The following is a 26,570-nucleotide window of genomic DNA, read 5'->3' as shown; positions in this document are numbered from 1 at the left end:
TGTTCTAATTAGAGGCCTGTTCCAACCAGCACAGGGCTTTTGGTATTGTCAGGAGCAGTGTAGCCTGCAGGCTGCCGCTTGGTCTGCATGTGAGTACCGATGAACTCAGTTACTCTCCATGCTGTGCTTGTCTGTCCGTTCTTCAGCCCTCTCTCTGTCCGAAGGCAGGTGTTTCTTTTATGTCTTTCTGAAATTCACACAACACCCATATATCAAACAATTGGTCCCCAATGTGTATTTTTTTTTCAGCAAAACATTTATTGGCACATTTTAGATATAAGAAGTGATAACATTTATCATAGGGAATTTGTACCTCTACATGATATATCTTCTTCTTTTTTCCCATCCCACCTTGTATTCAAAAGTTTTGATTCCATTTTTTCTTTCAAATTTTTCTTTTTCCTTGTCTATTCTCCTCCTCTCCCTTGTTCCCATTCTCATTTGAACATTTTCTTCCCATTGCGCAGAGTCTCTCATACATTTTAGTCCTTATTTCCACTTTTGGTTTCCTACATCAAAGAAACACCATGGTGGCAATGTTTATTTCTAGTGGTAGGTGCTAGAAATTAAGATGTGGGCCTGGTGCCAGGTTTTATTCATTTATCTTTGTTTTACGTCTTTTTCCTTAGTGTGCATTGGTTGTAAAAGATTAAAATTTTGGCAGACTTGTGCATCAAACACAGATAAATCATTTTCACCCATCACCCCCTTGCCTGCCTTCCTTCCCATTTGGGGGATTCAATGTGTATATTCTGACCATTTCCCCCAGTACCTGTCCTTACACTCCCCTCCCTCACCCTCTCATCGTCTTGTCTGATAATAGTCTCCCTCTTATTTTCTTATCATTATTTTTTAGATTTTACATATGAGGGGGTGGGGGATTTAGCTCAGTGGTTCCACCACCTGCCTCACAAGCGCAAAGACCAGAGTTTGATTCCCAGTACCCCCCCAAAAAAAGTACATAGGAGGGAGAAATACAATATTTGTCTTTCTGAGTCTGGCTTATTTTGCTGAACATAATGGTCTACCCATTCATCCATTTTCCCTGCAAATGACACAGTTGTTTTTTTTTTTTTTTTTAATGGCAGAAGAATACTCCATTGTGTATATATACCATGAGTTCTTTACCCCGTGATTGGCACCTGGGCTGGTCTCATATCTTGGTCACTGTGGTCAGTGCCAGAATCATCATAGGTGAAAGTACAGTATCACTGTGGTGTGCTGACTTTAATTCCTTTAGTTATATACAAGAAGTGCTAATGAGAACCAAGACCTGTCATGTAAAGGTACAAGATCTCAGTAATGAATATAACTGTACTGTGTACCTAGAATATACCAATAAACTCAATAAAAAGAAAAAGAAAAAAAAAAGAAGTGCTAGAGCTGGACCAAATGGTGGCTCAATTTTTAGTTTTGTGAGCAATTTCCGTACTGATTTCCATAGTGGCTGTACTAATTTATATTCCCACCAGCAGTAGAGAATACCCCCACATCCTCACCAGCATTTATTGCTTTCTGTATTTTTTTTGTTTTTTGTTTTTTGTTTTTTTTTTTGAGTCAAGGTCTCACTCTGTAGATGAGACTGACCTGGATCTCACTATGTAGCCCAGGCTTGTCTTGAACTCGCAGGGATCCTCCTCCCTCAGCCTCCCAAGTGCTAGGATTACAGGTGTGCACCAACACGCCCGGCAAGTGTTTTCTGTATTCTTGATGAAAGCCATTCTGACTGAAATGAGGTGGAATCTCAGTGGAGTTTTGATTTGAATTTCCCTAATGGATAAAGATTTTTTTCATATACTTACTGGCCATTTGTACTTCTTTTGAGAATTGTCTGTTCAGTTATTTTGTCCATTTATTGATTGGACTATTTAATTTATTTTGGTATTAAGTTCTGTGAGTTCTTTATATGTTCAAGATACATAGTCTTTTGGAAGAGTAGCTAGCAAAGATTTTCTTCCATTCTATAGGCAGCCTCTTTGCTGTTGATAGTTTCCTTGGCTGTGCAAAATATATTTTTTAATTTCATATATTTCCATTTGTTGATTTTTTTCTAGTATTTCCTATTATGTTGGAGTCCTGTTCAGGAAGTCATTACCTGTGCCTGTGGCTTCAAGTGTTTCCTTCAGATTTTTTTTTTCCAGTTTCAAAGTCTCAGGTCTTATAGCTAGGTCTTTGATCTATCTTGAATTGATCTTTTGTACAGAATGAGAGTCAGGTATCCAGTTTCAGTCTTCTGAAAGTAGATACCCAACTTCCCCAGCACCATTTGTTAGAGTCTCTTTTCTGTAATTACTGTTTTGATCCTTTTTTCACAATAAGATGGCTGTGTAGGTGCATGGGCATATTTTTGTGTCCTCTATTCCATTCCAATTGTCTACATTTCTGTTTTTGTGCCAGCTTCTAGTTTATATTGTTTTAAAAATTTGAATAATTAATTTTATTGATAAATTTTAGATATACATAATGATCACATTCATCACAGGTGAATTTGTACCTGTTCATGATATGTCTTGATTCTTCTCTTTTCCCATTCTCCTTGCTTCCCTTCAACTCTTTTTCCCCTCCTTATTAACAAAAGCTTTGTTTCCATTTTTTCCTTCTGTTCTCCTTATTCCTTTCTCTTCCTTTCCTCCTCTCCCCTCCTTAGTTTCCCTCCCCAGTTGAACATTTTCTTTCTATTTCATAATGTCTAAAATATTTTGGTCTGGGTTTACCCTTTTGGTTTCTCACACTAGAGAAACAATGTGATATTTACATGTTTGTCCAATTTATTTCACTCGAGTATGGTCTCCAGGTGCATTCACCTAGAAATTTCTCAAGCTTATCCTTCTTTATGGATGACTAGTCCTCCACTGTATAAAAAACCCCACATCTTTATCCATTCATCTATTGATAGATATTTAGGCTTGTTCCAAGATTTAGCTATTATAAACCATGTCGCTATAAATGGCATATATATGGGTGTGCATATATTGCTATGGTATGTTGTTTTTAATTCTTTGGGAAGATACAAGAAAGGGAATAACTGGGTCAAATGGAACTTCTAGTTTCAGTAGTTTTAATTTTATGAGGACTCTCCACACTGGTTTACACAATGGTTTCACCAGTATACACTCCCACTATCAGTGGAAAAGTATTCCTTTTTCCTTGTGACACTGGCAGCATTTGTTATTGGTTGATTTCTTGATAATAGCCATTTTTCTGAAGTGAGGTAGAATCTCAGTATTCTTTTAATTTGCATCTCTCTAAAGACCAGTGATGTTGAACATTTTTTCATGTTTTTATTTGCCTTTTCTACTTCATCTGAGAAATGTCTATTCATTTTGGATGCCCATTTTTGGATTGGGTCTTTAAATTTGCAGAGACTGATTTTTTTTTTAGTCTTTAGATGCTCTAAATATTAGTTCTTTGTCTGAGGAACAGCAGGCAAAACAATTGTCCCACACTGTGGGTTGTCTCTTCACTTTGTTGGTGGTTTCTTTTGTTGTGCAAAAGCTTTTTAATAAGATGAGATGCCAGTTGTTGATTCTTTGTAATGTTTCCTGTCCTTTCAGGATTTTGTTCATGAAGTCTTTGCCTACGCCTATATCTTCAAGAGTTCTATCTTCCAGCAGATATAGTCTTTCCATCTTGATATTTAGATCTTTGATCCATTTCAATTTTAATTTAGTGTGTGGTGAGAGATATGGATCTAGTTTTAATCTTCAGCATGTGAAAAGCCAGTTTTTCCTGTACCATTTATTAAAGAGGCTTTTTCTTCGATGAAGGTGTTTGGCCCCTTTGTCAATGATGAGGTGGCTGAATGTGTTTGGAGTTGCTTCTGCATCTTCTAATCTGTTCTATTTATCCTTGGGTCTGTTTTTGTTTTGTTTTGTTTTAATCACAGTAGCTTTGTAGTATAATTTCCAGTCAGGGATTATGATGCCCCCTGCCCTGTCTTTGTTGCCCAAGATTGCTCTTGCTATTCTAGGTCTCTTCTGGTTCCAAATTAATTTTAGGATTGTTTTAACCCTGTAAGATGTGCTGTTGGTATTTTGATTGGGATTGCATTAAATCTATATAACAATTTTAGAAGTCATTTGCACTCTATTGGTTCTTCCTACACAAGAACAAGTGTTATCTTTCCGTGTCCTGATATCCTCTTTGATCTCCTTATTCAGAGTACTGTAGTTTTCAATGTAAAGGTCTTTTTACTTCCTTTGTGAGATTGATTCCTAAGTATTTAATATTTTGGGGGCGCAGTTATTGCTTGTGTCCAGATATTCGCCCATTGCCTTATGTGATAATAGAAGAGGCTTTGTCAGAGTTGGCTGGATCTATAGTGTGTGATGCTAGAATTGATTCATGGTTCAGTGCTAGGCTCAAGGGCATTATGATTAAGGATATGAGTGCTACCTGGCCTAAATAGCCTGGGTAAGATACAAGGGATAGAAAGAGCTATAGTCATCTCTTTTTGCTTTACTTCCTTCTGTCTGCCATGAAGTGTTTCTCCTCTGTGATGCCTGTTTGCCTTGGAGCCAGCTGATTATGGACTGAAACTTCTACAGACTGTGAGCTAAATAAAGCTTTCCTCATTTAACTCTGTGTATCTGGCATTTTGTCTCAACAATGAGAAAATTAACTAAGACAGAATTTGATACCAGAGAAGTGGGGTCTTTGTTGTGACTGTACCTGACCATGTAGTTTAGGAGCCTTTGAAGCTGGCTTGTAAGGGAAGAGTTAGGAGGGATTTGGAGATGCTGGTTGAAAAGGTGCGACTGGAATGCCTTAGGCTGTTCTGGATGGGAGATTCTGGTCAGAGTTCAGAAGATCAGAATGCTGATAGAAATTCTCCCAGTAAAGACCAGGCTCAAGAGCTTTATGCTGGAAAGAAGGGCTGCATTGGCTGTTGGACTCCAGGTAATGTGTGCAATGCCTTGGCAGAACATTTGTCTGCATTTTGTTTGTGTCTAGAGAATTTACCTAAGACCAATATTGGGACTAATCTGCAAGAAGTAATTGCAAGGCAGTCTATGCTGAGGTCCTGGAATGGCTGTTTTGGGCCTGATTTATGCTGAGAATTAAGAGCAAGGATCCCACAGGGATTTAGCTCAATGGTGCTGCCGCCACCTGCTTAGTGAGTGCAAGGTCCTGAGTTCGATCCCCAGAACAAAAATAAAGAAATAAATAAAGAAATAAAAATAGAGCAAAGAGCCCAGCAGAATGATTTGAAACATTTTGAGTTTGGCCATAAAGGAAGCTCTGTTAAAGTTGCAGCCTGAAAATATGGAACAGAAGAGAACAAAAGTCTAGCAAGAAAAAAAAATAATTTTAAAGAAGACAACAGAAAAGATGCCCTGGTGACAACACAAAGACCAACAGGATTTGACCCTTTGCAGCTTCAGAGTTGGACTGGGAAGAGAAGATTGGTCAGAAACCAGTCACATGCTTCCCTTTCCTGTAAATGAGGGGATTGAAATAGAATGTTTTCAGTGTCCAACTGAGCTGACACTGAAAGACTCCTCTGAAGTCCATTTCTACCCAGGTTAGTCAGGCTGGGTCAGGCAGACTTCCTTACCATTTTATGTCAACAATGTAAAGTGGCTGTAACATATTTCTATGATGCAATGTGAGGTCTCCCTCTTCTTCCTTATCTCTCAAAGACGGTTTCATCTCACTGGTGCAGACCATTTGAGGTCTACTGGCCAAACTAATGGCTGCTGCAATTTAAAACCAAATCACTGACCTGGTGATGACAAGGCCTTTGAGCAACCCAGCCCAGGGCATAATTGTTTGTTTTTCATTAAAAATGTTATCCAAATAGAAATATAATTATGTTATTTCTTCTATAGATCTATTTAAACTTTGCAATAGGAGATTATTCAAAAATTACATGAGAAAAATCATCCATCACCACTAAGTTAAAGACTTGAACATCAGAGAGTTCCAAAGCCTCAAACTCCTTATAGGCACTGATTCACGACATTTTCCTTGTGGCAATGGACTTCATGTGAAAGTAGCCTGGTCTTGTCTCATTGTGTTTCTACACCAGGAAATTGATTTCAAAAGATCGGGTGCTACTCATCACTGTCGCTGCCAGACTCACTCAACTGCAGGTCATTTCTGAGCGTGTTCATGAGCTGGTCGTTTCCTTGTGGCCAGCTGGTTCCATCAGCAATGGCAGGCCTGCTGTTGTAGGGCTGCTGGTGTGACAGCTGTGGAGGAGAGGCTGGGCCATTGTCCTCACTTCCACTGCTGGAGCTGTCATCATCAATTCCTGAGGAGCTCTCAGAGTCTAAGGAGCTGCTCCCATTGCTGCTGCTCATCTGCTCAATAATGTTAACTTCAGCCCTTGCCTCTCTTTTGATGTCATCCAGCTGAGGTTCGGGGGGGTTGTCCTTCAAGGGAGAAGATGGGTTCACCTGGAGGCTTCATTGGAGCTCTAAATGGCATGGGATATAGAGGTGGAGGTGATGACCTTGGGGGCCAAGTGGGCTGCTGCTCCATACAGGCCTGGATTTTACTGCTCCCCTCAGCTCTTGTCTTCTTGACCTGAATGCTGCTACTGAGTTTCTCTCAGTGTCATGACTAAGAATAAGCCCACAGTCTTTCTGATAAGGCCACTTGTTCCCCTTGAACACAGTCATTGGTGTGTGGCAGTGTAATTGTGACTTCATCTTGTTTGCCTACCTGAAGCTCTCCTTCACAAGAAGTGTCTAGAGGTGCTGGCTTAAAATCATAGTAAATGGTGTATAGTGAATCATAGAGACTGCTTCTTGAAACTCCCTCTGAGGTGCAGGAAGTGTTCCTCACAATCCAGCAGTGGGTTCACTGTCCCATTAATGGTCCCTTATTAGTGCTTTCCCCTTGTAGCCACAGGCCCAGCTCCTGCACTGATGTTCCAGAGGGAGCACACCTTGAGCCCAGGAGGGATCCACCAGGGGCTAGAAACAAGTCTCCTCCATTTCAGGGTGTGGGAAGACTCTGAGAGAGCTGTGTAACAGCTTTTAATATTGTCTTTTTTGTTGTTGTTGAAGTTCTGAAGCTTGACTGTTATATGCCTTGTTGTATTATTTTTTCTTTATCATAGCTAGTTGGAGTTCTATATGTCTCGCATTTCTGTATGTCAAATTCTTTGTCCATGCTTGGGGAGTTTTATGCCATTACTTCTGTGAACAGGTTTTTAATGTTGTTTGCGATATGTCCTGTTTCTTCATTGATTCCAGTCAATTTCATGTTATTCTTTGCATAATCTAGTAGCTATTGTATTGATTTTTTTGGTTCCTTGCTATTTTTAAGAAATCTTTCTTTTCATGATCACTAACTTGTCTTCTAGATCTGACATTCTGTCCTCACATTGGTTCATTCTACTGTGCATATATTTCAATAGAAGTTTTTAATCTCCTGATATTTGTTTGAATCTATTTCATGAATTCCATTTCTTTCCTATGTTGGACATTCATGGTTTCCATACTTTTTCTAAGCCCCTATTTTGTTTTAGCTGTATCTACTCTAGATTCACTAACCATGTACTTCATTATGGTTATCATCTCTATAGTTACCTGAGAAATTATTTCTGATTTGATTTTTTGTTCTAGAGCCTCACTGATCTGCTTTGTTACTTCCACTGTTACCATATCAGAGAGTCCAGGTGAGTGGCTTTCAAATTGTTCCACCTTATTGGCCCCTGGGTTTGCCTTGAGTGAGATGGAAGTGTAGGTTTGCATTTTGCTTTGGTGCCTTCTCCTTTTCTATTTTTTTAAGTTTAATTCCTGCATTAATGCTTATAAATTGTTTATGGTATGTAGCTTTATTATTAGTATCAAGAACCCTTAGGAAATGGCTCCTTCTCAGAGGTGTCTTCCAGCTGTAGCTGGTTTTTGGGTTTTGAGTATGTTGCAAGATCTTACTTCTTCAATTTATTGGGGATGAGAAGTTGCTGTCTCTTTGGCCTAGTCCCTGATTCTTTGGCACTGGCCTATAGTATTGTTTATGACTCTCGGGCAATCTCAGTCTTGGCATACAAAGAAAAATAAGTGATTAAAACAATTATGTCACCTTGGCTAAAGTAGGACTATCAGTAATAAGAATAGCATAAAAAAAAAGAATAGCATCAAACACAGGCTGGAAAATGACAAACTTTTGGTAACTATTAGTTTGCCACATCTTACCATATCAAAATATTTGTAGTTAGTTAAGAAATGTAAAGCAAACCAGAAAATTGCATGCAGTATAAATTTCCTCTCAATATGCTGATTTTACCATCAGAAGAGAATATTTAAAAAGGGATAGTGGAAAAAATAGAGAAATAGAAGAGAAAGTGATTAGAAGCAAGGCTGGATGACAAAGAAAAATTATGCAAAATTTGGGAACTGGTGAAAAAGACAGGAGAGATGGGAATTTAGCTCAGTAGTTCCACTGCCTGCCTCAGAAGCACAAGGCCCTGAGTTCAATCCCTGGTTAAAAAAAAAAAATCACAGGCACAAAAGAAAGAAGAAACAGAAAGAAGAATGGAATAAAACCACTACTACAACAAAATACTATAAACAATGTTCACAGTCATGTAAAAATAAGAACAAACAATTGAAAAAAAGAAAAAGAAAAAAAAAGAAAGAAAGAAGAAAAGAAGGAAAAATGTCCACTTTAGGGCATGCCTCTGCTTTCACTGGTAGACAAAGGAAACAGACAGAGCCCAGATCTGTGTTGATTGGTCCCAGCAAGCCAACAGTTGAATTATAGCAGGGTAGTGGATAATCTCAGCAAGCCTGTGCCCTTCATTCCATTGAAGTTCTGGCTACTTCCAGTTTCTGGTTGTCAGTCTGGCACCAGAAATGTTTAGCCCTCAACACTCTGAGTGCCTACTTCTACTTTCACTCAGCTCCCTGACCTCCTGTTGGCTTGAATTTGGCTGTGCCTCACCCTGACACTGAGAACGGCTAGATGGAGCCAACCTGCAGCTGCTCTGAGTTTTAAGTTCAGCTGGTCCCTTTCCAAAATGGAGACTGAATAACAAATTCTGATAGGGGTGCAAGGAAAAAGGAACCCTTCTCCACTGTGGGTAAGAATATAGGCTTGTGCAACCATTGTGGAAGTCAGTTTGCAGATTCCTCAAAAAATTAGGAGTAGAGGTTCCATTTGACCCAGTTATTCCCCTCTTGGTATCTCCCCCCAAATTAAAAATATCACACCTTAGTGATATATGCACACCCATGTTTATAGTAGCACAGTTCATAATAGCTTAATCTTGGAAACAGCCCAAAGTCCCATCAACTGATGAATGGATAATTTTTTAAATATATATACAATGGAGTTCTACTCTGCCATAAAAGGGGACAAGCTTGAGACCTTTTTAAGTAAATGGATGTACTTTGAGACCATACTCTTAAGTGAAATAAATTGGACACATGTAAATATTGCATTGATTTTCTGGTATGAGAAACTGAAAGGGTAAATAAGAACCAAAATGCATAATAGATATTGTGAAATAGGAAGAAAATATTCACATAGCAAGAAGCACTATGGAGGAGGGATGGGAGAAGGGAGAAAAGAAAAAGGGAAAAAACAAAAAAAGGAAGATAAAACGGAAACAAAGCTTTTGTAAATAAGGAATGGAAGAAAGGTTGAAGGAAGGGAAGGAGAATGGGAAAAAAGAAGAATAAGATACATTATGTAGGGCCAGGAATTTAGCTCAGTAGCACCATGCCTGCCTTGCAAGCACAGGGTCCTGAGTTCTATCCCTGGTACCAAAACAAACAAACAAACAAACAAAAAAGATATGTCATGTATAGGTACAAATTCCCTATGATGAATGTGATCATTATGTATATCTAAATTGTACCAATATATTTAATTAATTTAAAAAGTCAACTTACCAATTGCCCTTTCCTGGGGGTATCTGAACTGGGGTAACTCAATCAACACTGCAATTCACAGCACCCAATGCTTTGTTTTGGTGTGTTTCTCCACTGAGGCCTCTGAGGTCACCAAAGTCACTGTGCCTCTGAAGGTTTGAGCTGCCCCTCATATACTGAGAACTGAGGTGAAGGGAGAAAGTGTCACTTGCTACCTCCTTCTGCATTGAGGTCCTTCATTTTACAGTCCATGAGATACTTTCCTGGGTCCCATACATCCACTTCCCTCCTCTTCCTTTTATTGCCATATTCCAGTGTCTGGACTCCAAATCTCAGAAAGGCTGTTTCTGTGCTGCTTACTACTCTGCCTCCTCCTCCTCCTCCTCCTCCTCTTCCTCCTCCTCTTCTTCTTTCTCCTCCTCCTCCTCCTCCCCTTCCTTTTTCCCTTCCCCAGTCCCCCTGCTTCAGCCTATCATGGTGTTGGGATTACAGGTGTGCGTCACCATGCCTGGCTGTTATTGTTACTATGGCTTTGCTGTTTAATTGCAAATCAGGTATTGTGGTGCCTGCAGCCTTCCTCTTGCTGTTTAGAATTGCTATGGCTATTTTGGATCCTTTTTGTTTCTATATGAATTTTAGGATTGCTTTGCTAGTCTGTTTTTTGAGACAGGGTCTTGCTATGTAGTTCAGGCTGGCTGTGAATGTACCGTGTAGTCCAGACTTGCCTCAAACTCATGATGACCCTGTGTTGGCCTCCTGAGTGTTCTGATTACAGACATTCATCACCATGTCATGCATGTTTGGTTTTCTGTTTCTGTTTCTGTGAAGAATGTCATTGGTATTTTCATGGAGACCATGTTGAATCTGTAGGTCACTTTTGGTAATATGGCTGTTTTAAGAATATGGATTCTCACAATCCATGAACACAGGGAGGGGACCTTTCTATCTTCTGTTGTTTTCTTCCATTTCTTTCTTCAGTGTTCTGAAATTTTCATTGGAGCAGTCTTATACCTCCTTGGTTATATTGATCTGTAGGTTTTTTTTTTTTTTGAAGCTATGAATGAAATTGCTTTCCTGATTTCTTTCTCTGCTAGTCCATTATTAGTGTGTAGAAAAGCTATTGGTTTTTTAATGTTATTTTGGTTGTTTTGTTTTGAGACTAAGTCATGATATGTAGTTCTGGCTGGCTTTGAACTCACTGTATATATAGCCCAAGCTACCCTCAAATTTGCAGCAATCTTCCCTCCTCAGCCTCTTGGGTGCTGGAATTACAGGCACTCATCATGACTCCAGGCTTTGATGTTGATTTTGTATTTTGCTACTTTGCTGAATTCATTTATCAGTTCTAAAAGGTTTTTATTTATTTATTTATTTATTTTGGAGTCTTTAGGGTCTTCCAAGTATAGGCTCTACAAACAAATTTATTTTACTTATTTGCTTCCTATTTGTATCCCTTTTGTTTCTTTCTGCCTAATTGCTTTAGCTGGAATTTCAAAAGCTACATTGAATAGGAGTGGTAGGGATTGACGTTCTTGCCTTATTCCTGATTTTGGAGGAAAGGCTTTCAGTAGTTCTCCATTCAGAAAGAGGTTGTCTGTGGATTTGTCACATATGGAGGAAAGACCCTTCAATACCTAGTTTCTTCGGGGTTTCTATCCTGAAGCAGTGCTGAATTTCTCTGAAGGCCTTTGTGTGTCAATCGAAAGGAATGTGTGAATCTTGTCTTTATGGGTTATTGATTTGCATGTATTGAACCATCCTTGCATCCCTGTAATAAAACCAATCTAATTGTGGTGTGTGACTTTTTTAATGTGTTGTTCAATTCAGTTTGAAAGTATTAATAAAATAAAGGATTTTTGTATCTATGTTCATCAAGGGAACTGGTCTATAGCTTTCTCTTTTTTTTGGTCGTTATCTGATTAAAGTAGAGTGAATTTGTAAATATTCTTTTCCTTCCTATTTCATGGAATAATTTGAGGAATACTGGTGTTACCAATTCTTCAAAGGTTTGGTAAATATTTGTTAAATTTTTATCATTGCTACTATTTTATTTTGAGCTAGAACTTCACTATGTAGGGTAGCTCAGGCTGACCTTGATTTTGCAATTCTTTTGTTTTAGCCTCCTGCATGCTGGAAATGAGCAGGCTTAGATTGCTGGGAGCTGGCCTCGAAGGGGATTGTGGGTCCCTGGTCTTCTCCTCCTTTGGCTTCCACACATTTCTATCACGATGTACCACTTTGCTGCAGACTCCAAAACACTGATGCTAACTGACTGAAAATGCCAAAATTGTAACTCCCTAAAGTTTTCCTTTATATAAATTTGTTATCTTGGCTATGTTCTTATAGTAATGGGAAGCTGACTAACACACATTCATAATCCTTTTGGAAAAAAAGATTTAAGTTCCAAGTGAAGTGCACGATTCTTGATTTTTTTATCCTCACATTATGGAATAGTTTTCATATTTTCTATCTTCCTTGTTTGATTTTTTCATCTAATTTTTTTCTCTTCTTTTGTTCATTTGTGTGTGTGTGTGTGTGTGTGTGTGTATTACAATTGTTAGAAATACTGGTTTTAGTTACTTTTCTTGTGGCTGAAATAAAATACTCAACACCTAAAGTTAAAGAAAGAAAGGTTTACTTAAACTCATAGTTTGCAGAGGTTTCAGTCCATAGTTGGCTGGCTGTGAGGCAGGGTGGCATGGCAGAGGGGCAAGGCAGGGGAGAAACAGTCCACAGCAAGTAGGGCAGGCAGAGATAGCCAGCAATGAAGTAGTAACCAGAAAGCAACAATAGTCAGGCGTGGTGGTGCATGCCTGTAATCCCAGCCCTCGGGAGGCTGAGACAGGAGCATCTTTGTGAAAAAACAAACAAACAAACAACAACAACAACAACAAAACCAATAGCAGCTTCTTCCTGCGCCTTTTATATTTTATCCAGGCTACCTGGTTTAGGGTGGGTGCCAAACCAATCAGTGGGCTAATTTAGTAAGCACACACAGGCCAGCCTGCATTATATAACTAGGCCCTGTTTAAAAATAAAGAGCAACACTAATGTAGATTTAGATTGTGTAAAGTCTTTCAGTGACGCAATTACCTATAAACTATAAAATGTGCTACATTGTGAAGGTATAGGGAGCTGGACAGTGCTTGGGATTGTGAGGGGAGAAGCCTTGCGAAGGGGCCCATTGAGTACTAAATGATGGGTAGAAGATAAGAAGCGAGGGAGATAGGATAGAGATGAGAAGAGGAGAGGCTGCCATCCTTCAGAAGTTGTGTGGAGAACCCTGTACTTAACCCTTGGAGCATAGGAGAGCAGCAGTAGTTTTTCAGCAGTTACATTAAGAAATTGACTCGGGATGCTGCGTGACCAAGGCCTTTCTTACAGAAAAATGACAGCCAATAAACACAGAGGAATGATGAAATTGGAAAACCACTACTTTGCAGCCTTAAAATAATAATTTAGGCAAGAATCAATAATGTGTGGTAAAATGAATGGGTAAACAGATGGTGAGGAGCAAGACGATCTCAAGGACTACGTGTTTTTGCCTGTGGATGATGCATTAATTAAAAGATAAGCACGATTTCTCTAACACCTGGAGAGATCTGGCCAACCTGACATTAGCAACCTCCTGGCACCAGGCAACAAGTAGTCTGTAGTGTGCTGTGTGTTGCCCCCAAACCAAGTGGGGAGGTCCTAACCCCTGGTCCCTAAAATGGGACTGCAGTTGCAGATGAGGCTTTCAAAGAAGTCCCAGAGGTAAAATGAAGCAGTGTGCATGGGCCCTAACCCATACGGCTGACATGCTTGTAAGAAAAGAATATGAAAACACAGAGACTCTTTCAGAGGAATGACTGAGTGAACCACAGGAGGAAACCTCCATCTAGAAGCCCAGGACAGTGTGTGGGGTGGGTGTGTGTGCATGTGTTCACTCACATGCTTGCATATGTGCTAAGGATAAAACCCAGGGCCTTAAAAATGCAAGACAACTGCTGTCCTACTGAGCTGTATCCTAATTTCCCAGATAACACCTTGATCTCAGACTCCCAGTTTCCAGAATTGTGCAGAAATGAATATTGTTTAAATCTCCCAATCCATTACCTTGCTGTGACAGCCCTATAGACGAATAGAGAAGCACTAACTTTATAGTCTTGACTGAAATGTTTAAAATACTCTGAAGTCTCTACTTCCAAGTCTAAGAAAATATAGGAAATATGAGGAGTAAGTGAACACGCAAGATGACATTATGATATAGTTTTTAATTGATTATAAGACGAAGAGCTGTGCTGGGCACTTATAAACACAGGCACATATAACCCTCACGAGGTCCAATGAAATAATCATTTGACATATTATTTTTCTCTTAGCCCTTGCTTTTCACTGTAAAACAGAGATAAGGATAAATAAATACTTGTTATAGTAAACTTCAGAGCCAGGCACAATGGTGTACACCTGTAATCCCAGCCATTTGGGAGGCTGAGGCAGAAGGATCACATGTTTGAAGTCCACTTGGACAAGTTAGCAAGAACTTGTTTTAAAACGTAATTTTAAAAATAATTGGGAGAATAGCTTAGTGCAGAATGCTTGCCTAACACGTGTAAGGATCTAAGTTCAATTCCCAACACTGCAAACATAAAACTAAACACATAATTTTTAAAATATCAAACACGTCAGGAAATCAGGAGTTGTGGTGTTTCCCAGGTACACACTATAATATGTTGCCTAGGTATGTAATAAGAGCTTGATAAATACTTGCTGATTTGTCTACAATAGCTCTGAAATGTCCCCATGTTCACCCTTCACTCTACTAATAGACAAACTTGTGCTGTGACTAGTTACAACAGAGTTACTTTTATGTTCATGTCCTAAAATAAGAAATCAGGATAAAAATAATGGAATCTGTTAAGCTTACAAGAGACAACACAGCTGGGAATGGTGGCAATTGCTGGTAGTCCTACTACTCTGGGAGGCTGAGGCAGGAAGATCACAAGTTTGAGTCCAGCATGGGCAATTTAGTGACTTGGTGAGGCCCTGTCTCAAAAACAAAAAGTAAAGGATGGGATGCAGCTCAGTGTAAAAACTCTGGATTTAATCTCCAGTACCATACAAAGATGAAAAAGGACACATTCACTTTATTCTGACCAAAATCATGAAAATGTGATTTCTATCTACTGGAGATGAAAAAATTGACGCTGAAAATATGCAATGGCCATGACTTAGAATACATTTTAGGGCTGGGAATTTACCTCAGTGGTAAATTCCACTGCCTGTCTCACAAGTGCAAGGTCCTGAGTTAGATCCTCAGTACCAATAAAAGTTAGTAAGAGACAGAAGAAAGACTGCAAGCAGGCACAGTCTCTATCTAACTGCGCTGTATGTGCTGGAGAAAATACTTGTTTTTAAATTTGAGCTAAAAGGCAGGTGTGGTGGTGTCCACTTGTAATTCCAGTACTTGGGAAGAGGCTGCAGAAAGAGGTTAATTTGGGCTACCTAGCAAGATCCTATTGCAGACATAATGAAACAAAACAAAACTGGGATATAGCTTTGTGGTGGAGTGTTTGCCTGAATGTGTGAGAGCCTTGGCTGGATTCTCCAGAACTATAAAAAGTAGAAAATAATATAAGTAAAAAATAAATTTAAGCCACGCACAATAGGGTATACTGGTGATCCCAGAACTCAAAATGTTGAGGCAGGAGGGTTGTGAGTTCAAGGACATCCTGGGCTACAAAGTGAATTCAAAGACAGCCTGGACTGTGCAATGAGATCTTGTCTCAAGCAACTAAAAATAAATAACGGTAAAAGCCAGGTGTGATGGTGCACGTCTGCAATCCCAGCACCAGGAGAGGCTGAGGCAGGAGGATCAATTGTTTGAGCAAAGCATGAGCAATTTAGTGAGACCCCGCCTCAAAATTAAAAATGGATTGGGGCTGGAGCTCAGATAATCCCCAGTACCTAAATAAATACATTTTTAAAAATTGAGCAAAAAGGAATGAAACAACTGTGAATTTTATGCGATGCTAGACATTGATCTAGCTAGTGACACTATGTGAGTTTCAGGTTTCATTTTTTATTGGAGACTTGTGCTTCGACAGCAATAAAATTCATGAGCGGTGGGTGGGTGCTGTCTGCATATGCTTGCACAGACTCACCACCCTTTGCAGGGAATTAAATTAGACACTGTGAACATTTAAATTTATGTCCCAGGACAAATTTAAACCCATGTCATTATAGAGGGAGAAACAGCTAAATTCCTTATCACAAGTCTGACTCAACAGCAATTTAATTTGTCAGTTAACTTGGTAGAAAACTAATCTTAAAACATGTGTAAAAGATCAGAAATCTAATGCAATGAAATATTGCTTACACAAAATATTTTATAAGTACTGCGTATTAAGAGTGGTTCTGTTTGGATTTTCTGTAATCTCTGTCTTCCTCTCCCTCTTCTTCCCCTTCCCTTCCCCTTCCCCTTTTTCTCCTCCTCCTCCTCCTCCCCCTCCTCCTCTCTCCACCCAGCAGCAGCTACATTCCACCCCTTCTGATTTTTTATTTTGAGACAGTGTCTCACTAAGTTGCCCAGGTTGGTCTTGAACTTGTGATTTTCCTGTCTCAGCCACCCTGAGTGCTGGAATAACAAGTGTGCACCAGAGTGCCTGGCTTGCCTTCTCTGTATCAATGGTAGATATTTCTGAGGCTGAAGGAGCACTTTTGAGTTAGTGCATCGGGAAGGGTCGAGTTATTTTTATGATTTGTAAGTGACTTGTACTGGAGCATTCGGGTTGCTGCACAGGGGAAGGTCAGGGAGGGGGGGCACCCGGAGAGGGTATGGAGCAGGCAAACCTGCTGATGCCTTGCTTTACACAGGTCTTTGTCTGACTGTTCCTGATTTGCAGCCTCTGTAATGAGCAGATGAGCCTGGTAGAAACTGTCCTAACCAAGCCCTGGGAACTGTGGCTCCGTATAGGTTGGAGGACACTTTGCTGCCCACAAGGGTGCACTGAGATACAGCAGCAATTCAGCAATTACATGGTTCTGGAAACTCATGTAACCGAAATCTAAAGAGAAAGTGCCACAGCTGGGTGTGGTGGTGCAGGCCTGTAATCCCAGCACTAGGGAGGCTGAGGCAGGAGGATCACCGTGAGTTTGAGACCAGCCTGGGCTACATAGTGAGTTCCAGGTCAGTCTCAACTACATAGGCCCTATCTCAAAAAACAAAACAAAACAAAATGAAATAATAATAATAAAGAGAAAGTGTCAGGAAAACACAAGTACTGCTGGTAAAGCACCGTGCTCTCTAAAAACACCAAGATAGTGGAAAACAAATGAAGGTTGGAAAATTGATGCAGATTAAAAGATATTAAAGAAGGTTAATAAACCAGACATGGTGGCACACACACCTGTAATCCCAGCTACTCTGGAAGCTGAGGCAGAAGGATCTGAAGTTTGAGTCCAATCTAGGAAATTTAGCACCTTGGTGTGAACCTGTCTCAAAATAAAAAAAATAAGAGCCAGGCATAGTGGTGCATGCCTATATTCCCAGCCCTCTAGGAGGCAGAGGCAGGAGGATTGCAAGTATGATTTGTGCTTGAAGAATTTAGCAAGTCCCTGCTTCAAAATAAAAAAATAAAAAGGGCTAGAGGTGTAGCTCATTGCCAAGGCTCTGGGTTCAATCTTTAGTACCACAGGGGAACAAAAAACTGGGGTAATTAGCAAAAGTTGAGTACAGTTCACAGATTAGAGAGTTTTGTGTTGAGATTAAATGAGGTGAGTAGGAAAATGTCCTTGTTGAGTACAGTTCACAGATTAGAGAGTTTTGTGTTGAGATTAAATGAGGTGAGTAGGAAAATGCAGCTCAATTGCAGTACAATTGCAGCTCAATCCTGAGTGGTTCAGAAAAGCTTCTCGGTGTCTTTTCTACTTAGGCAAATTAAGTAGAATAACTTGAGAAATTTCTGGAAGTTCCTACTGGAGTTTAGATGTGGAATTCCTCCAGTGGCCCAGGTGTTAAGGGCTTGACCTCCTGTGTGTGGTGCTGATGGGAGGTAGTGGAACCCTTAAGATTTGGGTGAAGTGTGGTGATCATGATGCTCCCTAGAAGGGGCTGTTGGACCCTGGCCCACTCCCTTCCCCACTCTCTGCATCCCAGCTTCTTCAGCCATGTGTCCCTGTGATGTTCTGCCTCACTGTGAGCCCAAAAGCAATGAGGCCAACTGGTCATGGACTAACCCCTTCCAAACCGTGAGCTCATAAACCTTTTCTCCTTTTATGTTCTTCGCCTCAGGTATTTTGTCACAGTTACGGAAAGCTATCCTAAGTGTCTCTGTTCAGAAATCTCACTAGTTTACCTAGTAGATGGATCTTGAAACATTAATGAAATAAACTAGGCCACTGTTAAACTTCTATTTGCCTGAAGCATCGCCTTGGTTTCAGATGGTGCTTTAGGAGAAGTGAGCACTGGGCTGACAATGTAGGTCAGCAGTACAGTGCCTGCTAGCAGGTACAAGGCCCTGGGTTCAATCACAGGTACTAAAAAGAAAAAAGGAAAAACTAAAAATAAAAGTACTCTTAGGAGGAAAATCAAGTCTCAGGTAGGTGCTTCATTTTGTCTCTCATTCATTCACCTGCCTTCTCTTATTCCTGCATAGTTTTTTGTAGCTCGTGTTAGTTGAGGTGCATTTTTCATGGTCTCTAGAGGAGCTGCGGCAATGTAATGTAATATAGGGCTGGGCATTTAGCTCAGTGGTACTTCGGCTTGCCTCACAAGCACAAGGTCCTGAGTTCAATCCCTGGTGTATATATAATCTTTGTAACAGACTCTCTGTGATACAGTATAATGTTACATGTACTTATGCAAGGTGACTTGTTAGGCAGCTGACAGGGTCAGAGGTGGTAGAGTCCACAGCGGCCGGCTGCATGTGGGAGCTGGGGAACCCAGTAGTGCTCAGTCCCATAAACTGGAAGCTGTGAACGCACGCGAGGAATCGATGGCGTAAACCCGGTCAGAGACGGAAGACCTGGCATCACCCCGGAGAGTCGCTGGTGTGAACCAGCACCAGAGGCTGGAGAAACTGGCGACCGACTTCCACAGGTCCGGAGGAAACAGCAGCGCGAGGCACGCGACCGTGCGGGGGAGCTCTTCAGAACGCACACCGACTTCCTCCTTTCCCTGAGGCCCCTTCCAGGCTGCAGGCCCTCTGGGTGGCCTCGCACACCCTGGCCAGTCTGCCCTACGTCTCTGGAAGGGCCCCGCAGACACCCCCAGAAGTGTGCCTCACTGATCTGCCAGGCGTTTCTTAGTCCGCTTGAATTGATATTTCACAATTACCTGAGGCATGATCTGCACACAGCAAAGTTCATCCCTTAAATTCGACAACTTTTAAAAGATATGCAGTTGTGTAACCAACACGCTGAGATGTAAAACATTTTCGTGACCCAAGACAAGCTTCCATCTGACACCTCCTATTACTAGTGTTCCGTCCTTCCCATCATTCCCGCCAGCCACCGACTTGGTGTCTGTCCCGACAGTGTGTTTCTTAGTCTTTGCTGCCAGGGATGCAGAGACAATAGCCTCTAGCCCCTGAAGGTAGGAAGACTGTTGCTGAGTGGGGACAGAATTGTAAACAGAAAATTATCACGAGGTAAATGCTATAACAAAGACAATGACCCGGGCGTGGTGACGCACGCCTGTGATCCCAACACTCGGGAGGCTGAGGCAGAAGGATCGCTGTGAGTTCGAGACCAGCCTGTGCTACATAGTGAGTTCCAGGTTGGTCTCAACTACATAGTGAGGCCCTGTCTCAAAAAACAAACAAACAAACAAACAAACAAGCAATGGCTAGGCTTAGTGGTGCACACCTGTAATCCTAGCACTCAGGAGCCTGAGGCAGGAGGATCGCTGTGAGTTCAAGGCCAGCCTGGGCTACATGGTGATTGTAAGGCCAGCCTGAACTGCACAGGAAGACCCTATCTCAAACAGCACCCTCCCCGCAAAAAAGGGAAAGGCTGGAATTTGAATCATCAGCAAACCAGGGAGGAGTTTAATTCAACTTGAAGCAGGAAGAAACAGATAGGCAGACAGTTTGTATCTGAGAAATTGTCTTCGTTCCTCTCCTGTCTTCTCCATAGCCCAACACCAGCCAGACTGAATGTTTTTAGCCCGTGCTTCATTCTCTCTCTGCCTTCCCGGCCTTTGCCATGGGACACATTTCCTTGCATTCTGATGGTGTCCTTGCCCAGTTTATCTAGGAAAACCTCTCATGTACTCCTTCCAGATTCTCAGTGTTCTTAGAGGGTGCAGTGTTTACTTATGAAATGTCATTATCAGCACAGATAATGGTTTCTTGTTTTATTCTATTATTATTGTTTTATTATTATTTTATTTATTTGTTTGTTTGTGTGTGTGTGTGTGTGTGTGTGTGTGTGTGTTACCAGGGATCGAACTCAGGACCTTGCATTTTTGAGGCGGGCGGTGGCAACCACTGAGCTAAATCTGTGGCTCTGTTTTATTTTATTATTCTCTGTTGCCCTCGAAGACCAAGCTGCCTTACAGCTGATTAAAGGGCTCTGTGAGGAAGGAAGAAAAGACTGGAGCTCAAACTACAACTGATGAAGCTTACTTGGATTAAATGAGAAATAACTTGTAAAGGTGCAAATATGCTTTTAATGACTTGGTAGAGAAACACCTTTGAATTTTGGCTTGAGTTTCAGGATTATATTATACCAGGGGAGAAAATAACCATGAAAATGTAGTTGGTTGAATGAGAGTTCCTAGCGAAAAGTCTGGGAAAGTCATGTAGACAGCACAAACCCCTATCTATTTTTGCGATGTTCAGCCTGTATAAATTAAACTATTTAACTGTACTTATCCATTTGATAGAGGATTTCAAAAGGGAGGGAGAAAGTCGTGTTCCAGCAACAGTTTCCATTGCAGGCCTGAACAGCCAGAGGCCCCAGGCCACCCAAAGTCTGTGTGTCATGAGTCACAAAGCAAACAGGTCTTCCTGTGCCTGGAGTCCAGTCCTGAATCACGAAGTTAACTGTGAACATGACATTGTCGTAAGATAAAGCAGTTGATTCTTCAAGGGGTTTTTCATTTCCCCATATCTGTGTTCCTAGGAAAGAGACATAAAATAAAATCCATGTATTCATTGTGAGATCGTTCACAGTTAATATCAACCCATATTCTAAGTAATCTCTCTCCAAGGAAATAAAACATTTTAGAATAATTTCCTAAGTATTTTCCCCTTAAAAAAGAATATTGTGTGTTGGGCTGGGGATTTAGCTCAGTGGTTCCGCCGCCTGCCTTGCAAGTGCAAAGACCCGAGTTCGATCTGTGGTACTCCCCTCCCAAAAAAGAACATTGTGTGTCCTCTAAGATAAGGGATGATGGGGTTTATGGGTGATGGTGCCATGATACGTGGTAGGCATGCAGATATTTGCAGACTGAATCAATTGGTTCAAACAGGTGCAGGGAGGTGTGAGGATATAGCTCAGTGGTCTCGTCCTTGCCGACCACGACAGGAGCCTGGGTTTGATCACACACATGCACACACATGCACACACACAATGGGTGCAAAGGAATCTGGATTCTAATCCCAGCTCAAACTGTGTGGAGTAAGTGAAACACTTAGCCTTAGACCAGACGGATAAATACGTAAATCGTGTGGCATATTAGAAAGTGATTATTGCTTTTGGAAAGAAAAGAATAAAGCAAGATTAGGAAAATCAGGACTGGAAATGAGTGCTTAGTTGGTGTTTAACATACACGAGGCCTTAGTAAAATATTACTATTATCATTATTTTGTTTTTCTTATATATAAATGAAAGCATTTGGTCAAGTGATTCTAGTGCTTGGGAAAAATTTGAATTCCGTTTCAGGGTTTTGTGGTTAGCGGACTGTGTTTCAAGCTCCTCAAAGTTATTTTAAATTTTATAAACTATTTTGTGTGTGTGTGTGTGTGTGTGTGTGTGTGTGTGTGTGTTACTGAGGATTGAACACAGGACCTTCCCACAGTGTCTTCTTAAGTTGCTAAGCTCTTCAGGCTGGGCTCAAATTTAAAATCCTCCTGGTTCAACCTCCTGAAGTTTCACAAACTGCTATACTTTCTGTTGTTGCCTTAAAATTTTCTATTTCTCCTGGGCATGGTGACACACACCTGTGTTCTCAGCTTTCAGGTGGCCGAGGCGGAAGGATTGTGAGGAACTGAAGCCTGGACTACACAGTAAAACCCTGTGTGGGGGGCATCTGTTTTCATGTTCTTTGTGATCTCTATAACACTGTTTTTACTGATGTAAAGATTACAAAATTAATTTAAAAATACATTGATTTATTTAAAATGAGATAAACTCGATCTAAACTTCTTAGTGAATTTTGGAAAAATATGTAATATATGAAGATAGTGTTTATCAGGCCTGCTTCCTTTAATATCTTATATTTTTAGTCATTGATCTGGTATTGTTTTAAGTTTTCAACGGTGTTGGCACCCAGCCTTATCCCAAAGCATTCCTGTTTGAAATTGACGTGATTATCACTGCTGTCTCCGAATGAAACTTCGGTGGCACTCACGCCTTATCAGGACCTGTCCCCAGGGACCGCTAGCCATCATTAAAAGCAGATGTTCTGCATTGCTGTAAATTGTAAACCAGAAAACGGACTGTCAGTCTCAGATGGGTTGCTATGTGAATGTTATTTTTCTAAATGAAAAAGAAAAGAGAAATCACCACGTACTTATGTCGGCTTCAGCATCTCATGTTAGTGGAGGGACACCAAACAGGTGTACGTAATACTGGTTGTCAAAGCAATTGTATGGTTTTCCCCCTGTGCAGGTACCCGGAGTCCAGCAACACGAAATGTACAGTAGTCCTAAATGTTCTTATGATCTCATCATCTTCCACTCCTCATCTTCTTCTATTTATTTCAGTTGTTATCAATTCAACTTTCATGAGATGCAGAAATTTCGGTAGACTCATGTCAGCACTTTAAAATATGCATATGTCAGCTGTCTATTGCTGCTTAGCAAATTATTCCAAAAGAGCTGCAGGCTGAAACAGCGAGTGGTTACTAGTTCACAGCAGTTCTAGGACTGTGAACCAGCCCATTAGGCCTGGATCAGGGTCTTTGGCGAGGTCAAGTATTTAGCTGACGATCATTTCAAGACTTGAGTAGGGCGGGGCATGGTGGCTCATACCTGTAATCCTGGCCCTCGGGTCTCAGGAGGTTGAGACAAGGGGATCTCAAGTTCAAGGTCAGTGTGGGCTATATAGGGAGTTCGAGGCTGGTGTGGACAATTAGCAAGAACAAAAGAATGACAGAGAGGCTGGGCATTGTGGCACAGCCTGTAATCCCAGCACTGGGGAGGCTGAGGCAGGAGGATCGCTGTGAGTTCGAGACCAGCCTGGGCTACATAGTGAGTTCCAGGTCAGTCTCAACTACGTAGTGAGACCCTGTCTCAAAAAACCAAAACCAAAGCCAAACCAAACAAAACAAAAAGAATGATAGAGAGAGAGAGATGGGGTGAAAGAGGGGGAGACTAATTTCACCTAGGGTTGGTTGCATCAGAGCAGGTTGTGAAAAATAGTTCAATTCTATTTATATAAAGGTAGAGGCTACAAAATATCCTGACAGAGTGAACACATGATGTGAAAGGGATGAATCAAGGGCATTGTCTTAGTCAGCTGTTTGTGACAAAATACTCCAGAAAAATAATTTATTTTTTATTTTATTTTATTTTATTTTTTTAGAGACAGGGTCTCATGATGTAGTTGAGACTGACCTGGAGCTCACTATGCACCCCAGGCTGGTCTTGAACTCACATGATCCTCCTGCCTCAGCCTCCCCAGTGCTGGGATTACAGGCATGCGCCACCACGCCTGGTTTCAGAAAAATAATTTAAAGGAGAAAAGATTCCTTTTGGCTCACGGTTTCAGAGGTTTCAGTCCATGGTCACCTAAGGTCAGAGCCTGTGAAGAAGGCCCGTGTTATCCTGTTCATGCATATACAAACATGCATGCACATACGCTAATGTACACATACATATGTCATGGCCTGCCATGGTTTTGTAGAAATGGGATTATGGAGACACTTTCCTAAACTTTGCTTTTTTTTCTTTGTCAGAAATTCATCTTGGGGCCAGGGAGTTAGCTTACTGGTTCCACTTGAAGAAAGTCCTCTTGAAGACCTTTGGGTCAAGAGCTCTAATTCATTATTTTTAACAATTGCATAATATCTCATGGCACAAATCCACCATTACTTCTTCAGAGGGGAACATGGCGTAAAGTGGGCTCTGAGGTGGTCACTCATACTTTCTGAGACCTGGTGCACCCGGGAGTTCCCAACTGAGAAAACTCCACATGCGTATCACTTGCTTGACAAAAGAGGGACAGATTATCTTACTGGGCTAGTAGCTTTTTTTATTTTTATTTATTTATTTATTTTGGTACCAGGGATCAAATTTGAGTCCTTATGCTTGCGAGGCAGGCAGAGGCACCACTGAGCTAAATCCCTGGCCCTGGGCTCTTTTTCAAGTGAGAAGAATGCCAAATAATTGGCAATAATAGCTGAGGTCTTTAGGAGTCATGATTAAAAGGATTTGGGAGGTTGCTTGGTTTTAAGAGGGAACCTCAAAGGGAAAAATAAAATAATACAATGCATAATCTTCTAAACACAGGTCTTATCTTGTGATTTTTAAAATGTACTCTTCAAAGACTTCCACTGCCCTGAGATCCAATTCCTTAGAGCAGCTTGTTCAGCTCTTCAAAGCCTGCCTGGTTCTCTTTGGCCAAATCCCCTCCTTGCACTCACCTCTTAAACTGCTCGGGATGGTGGGGCCCCACGGAAGCTCTGTGGTGTCCCCGATTGCTGAGCTTCTCAGTAGGTTTTTCTTTTCCTCTGACCTGGCCCTCTTGTCTCCTCTTTCTGGAACTACCTCAGCCCGGTGCCTGCACCTGTTAAGGGTTCCTTCTCTGTGTTATCACAGAGCCTCTATCATAGTCGTTTATTCATCTACACACCCTTTTCTGGACTCTTGCATCTCAGAGACAAATGTTTGCTTGTGCATCCTGAGAACATATAAAAGTTCCTCAGTAAAAATGTGTTGAATGAATGTGTAAAAATAAAGGCTACTAAGAACTGAAGTAAGGCCAATTTGAGAACTAAGGAGACCACCTGTCCAAATGGCTAAGGGTGCCACATGTTGCATTTAATGTTTAGCAGCCCACACTGAAGAAATTTGTTAGTCTTTGACAGAATGATTCAGTGGTATTTGTAATTAAAATATTGATAATTATGTAATTTCATAAATATGGACCAGTGGGCCAGAGCATAATGAGACATTAAAGCAGAATTAGAGAGCAAACCTCAGCATAATTGGTTTTAAATCATTTAAATTTTGGTAGCCCATTGCCTTGAAGTCTTTTAAACAAAACATAACCACTGGGGATGGCGGTGCATACCTGTAATCCCAGCACTCGGGAGGCTGAGGCAGGAGGATCACTGAGGTTGGAAGCCACCCTGGGCTTCATAGTGAGTTCAAGGCCAGCCTGAACTACATAATGAAACCTTGTTTAAAAAAAAAATGTTTATTATGGGAGTAGACCCACGTATAATATAACATTAAATCCAGGTTAATTGATTATCAAAGACTCTCTGGTCTGGGATGGTACAAGGGAGTTTATGTAATAAAAACTTCTGGGCAGAATATTTTCTCATGACATCTGGGATTCACTTCATATCTATTCATCCAACTACGTCAGATTCAGAGCTGGGCCTAGATGGTCCCATTTTTCTAGGATTTCAGGCCACACACTTCCTATGCCTCAGCCACTTGGTTCTTCCTAGTTTTGCATCCCTTGAGTTCACCCCGGGTTCTCACGCAATCACAGTGCTGCTTAGCCTTGCTAGAGAAGGTTCCAGAAAGTGCTACCTGTTTCCTCCAGAAATGCAGTCTCCAGCATTACAGTGCGGATCGGTGCCAGCGGCAAGTCCTTGAACGGTCTCTGGACACTTCTCTTTCCTGTTTTCTTTGGCAACCATTTCAAACAGTTTAGTCATCTTCACATACTCTCTGCCACGTGAATCATATGCTGAGAAAATTCTACTGATGGGAAGAATTTGCCTCCCACTTCAGTCCCCTGAAATCCACTTCTGTATTTCAAGGTTTTGATTTCTGTCTCAACAAGGACCTTGTCTCCTTCTTCTGTTCATACCTGCATCACCTTCTCATCTGGACACAGATCCTGTTTTGCTTTTCCTATTCACTCTTCAGAACGTTGAAACTCCCCGAGCCATCCTTTCTCCAGAGGCCACACGAGAGCCCCTTCCTTCCTGTGTCTTCTTCCCTCTCCACTCCTTTCCATATCAGGCGCAGAGCAGCTGGGCTGGGCTCCCACCACTGCCGGTGGATTGGTGGATTCTCCACTCCCTGTGGATGCTCTGGAAGACAGGGTCTGAGAAACAGGAATCCGTCTTTGCCTCTTTCTGTCCAGAGCCTTCCTTCGTTCTTGGCACACAGTTGCTCAGTGGAACTTGAATGGGGGGTTGGAGAAGTTGCCAAGTCACAAGAGATATCGAGTCTTCTCTAGATTCCATGGTAAAATGGTAGTAGTGCAAATATCTCAGAAATTATACGCTGAATGGAACGTTCCTAGAGAATTAGTGTCCTTGCCCTCTGATGTTTCTGTCCATCAAAGTTCCGAGGCTGCTTTGCTTACACTGGAGAACAATAGCAGAGTGGAACCAGCCTTTGGGGG

General features: G+C 41.2%; 1 protein-coding gene across 1 annotated transcript; it reads right to left on the bottom strand.

Moving 5' to 3' along the window:
* Nucleotides 1-6,056: 6,056 nt before the first annotated feature.
* LOC104875941 lies at nt 6,057-25,872 on the bottom strand. The gene is given in 10 exon segments (XM_019210568.1): nt 6,057-6,393; nt 6,395-6,557; nt 6,560-6,630; nt 6,632-6,744; nt 6,746-6,828; nt 18,798-19,059; nt 19,291-19,422; nt 20,817-20,935; nt 24,625-24,767; nt 25,745-25,872. Coding segments are annotated over 10 exon segments (1,551 nt in total).
* Between the last annotated feature and the right edge of the window lie 698 nt (nt 25,873-26,570).

The sequence above is a fragment of the Fukomys damarensis genome, unplaced genomic scaffold (assembly GCF_012274545.1).
Source record: "Fukomys damarensis isolate Sample0158 unplaced genomic scaffold, DMR_v1.0_HiC HiC_scaffold_32, whole genome shotgun sequence".
In the NCBI taxonomy this organism is placed as follows: Eukaryota; Metazoa; Chordata; class Mammalia; order Rodentia; family Bathyergidae; genus Fukomys; species Fukomys damarensis.
The sequence above is the reverse complement of the archived record's forward strand: the minus strand, read 5'-3'. Positions and strand labels throughout refer to the sequence as shown.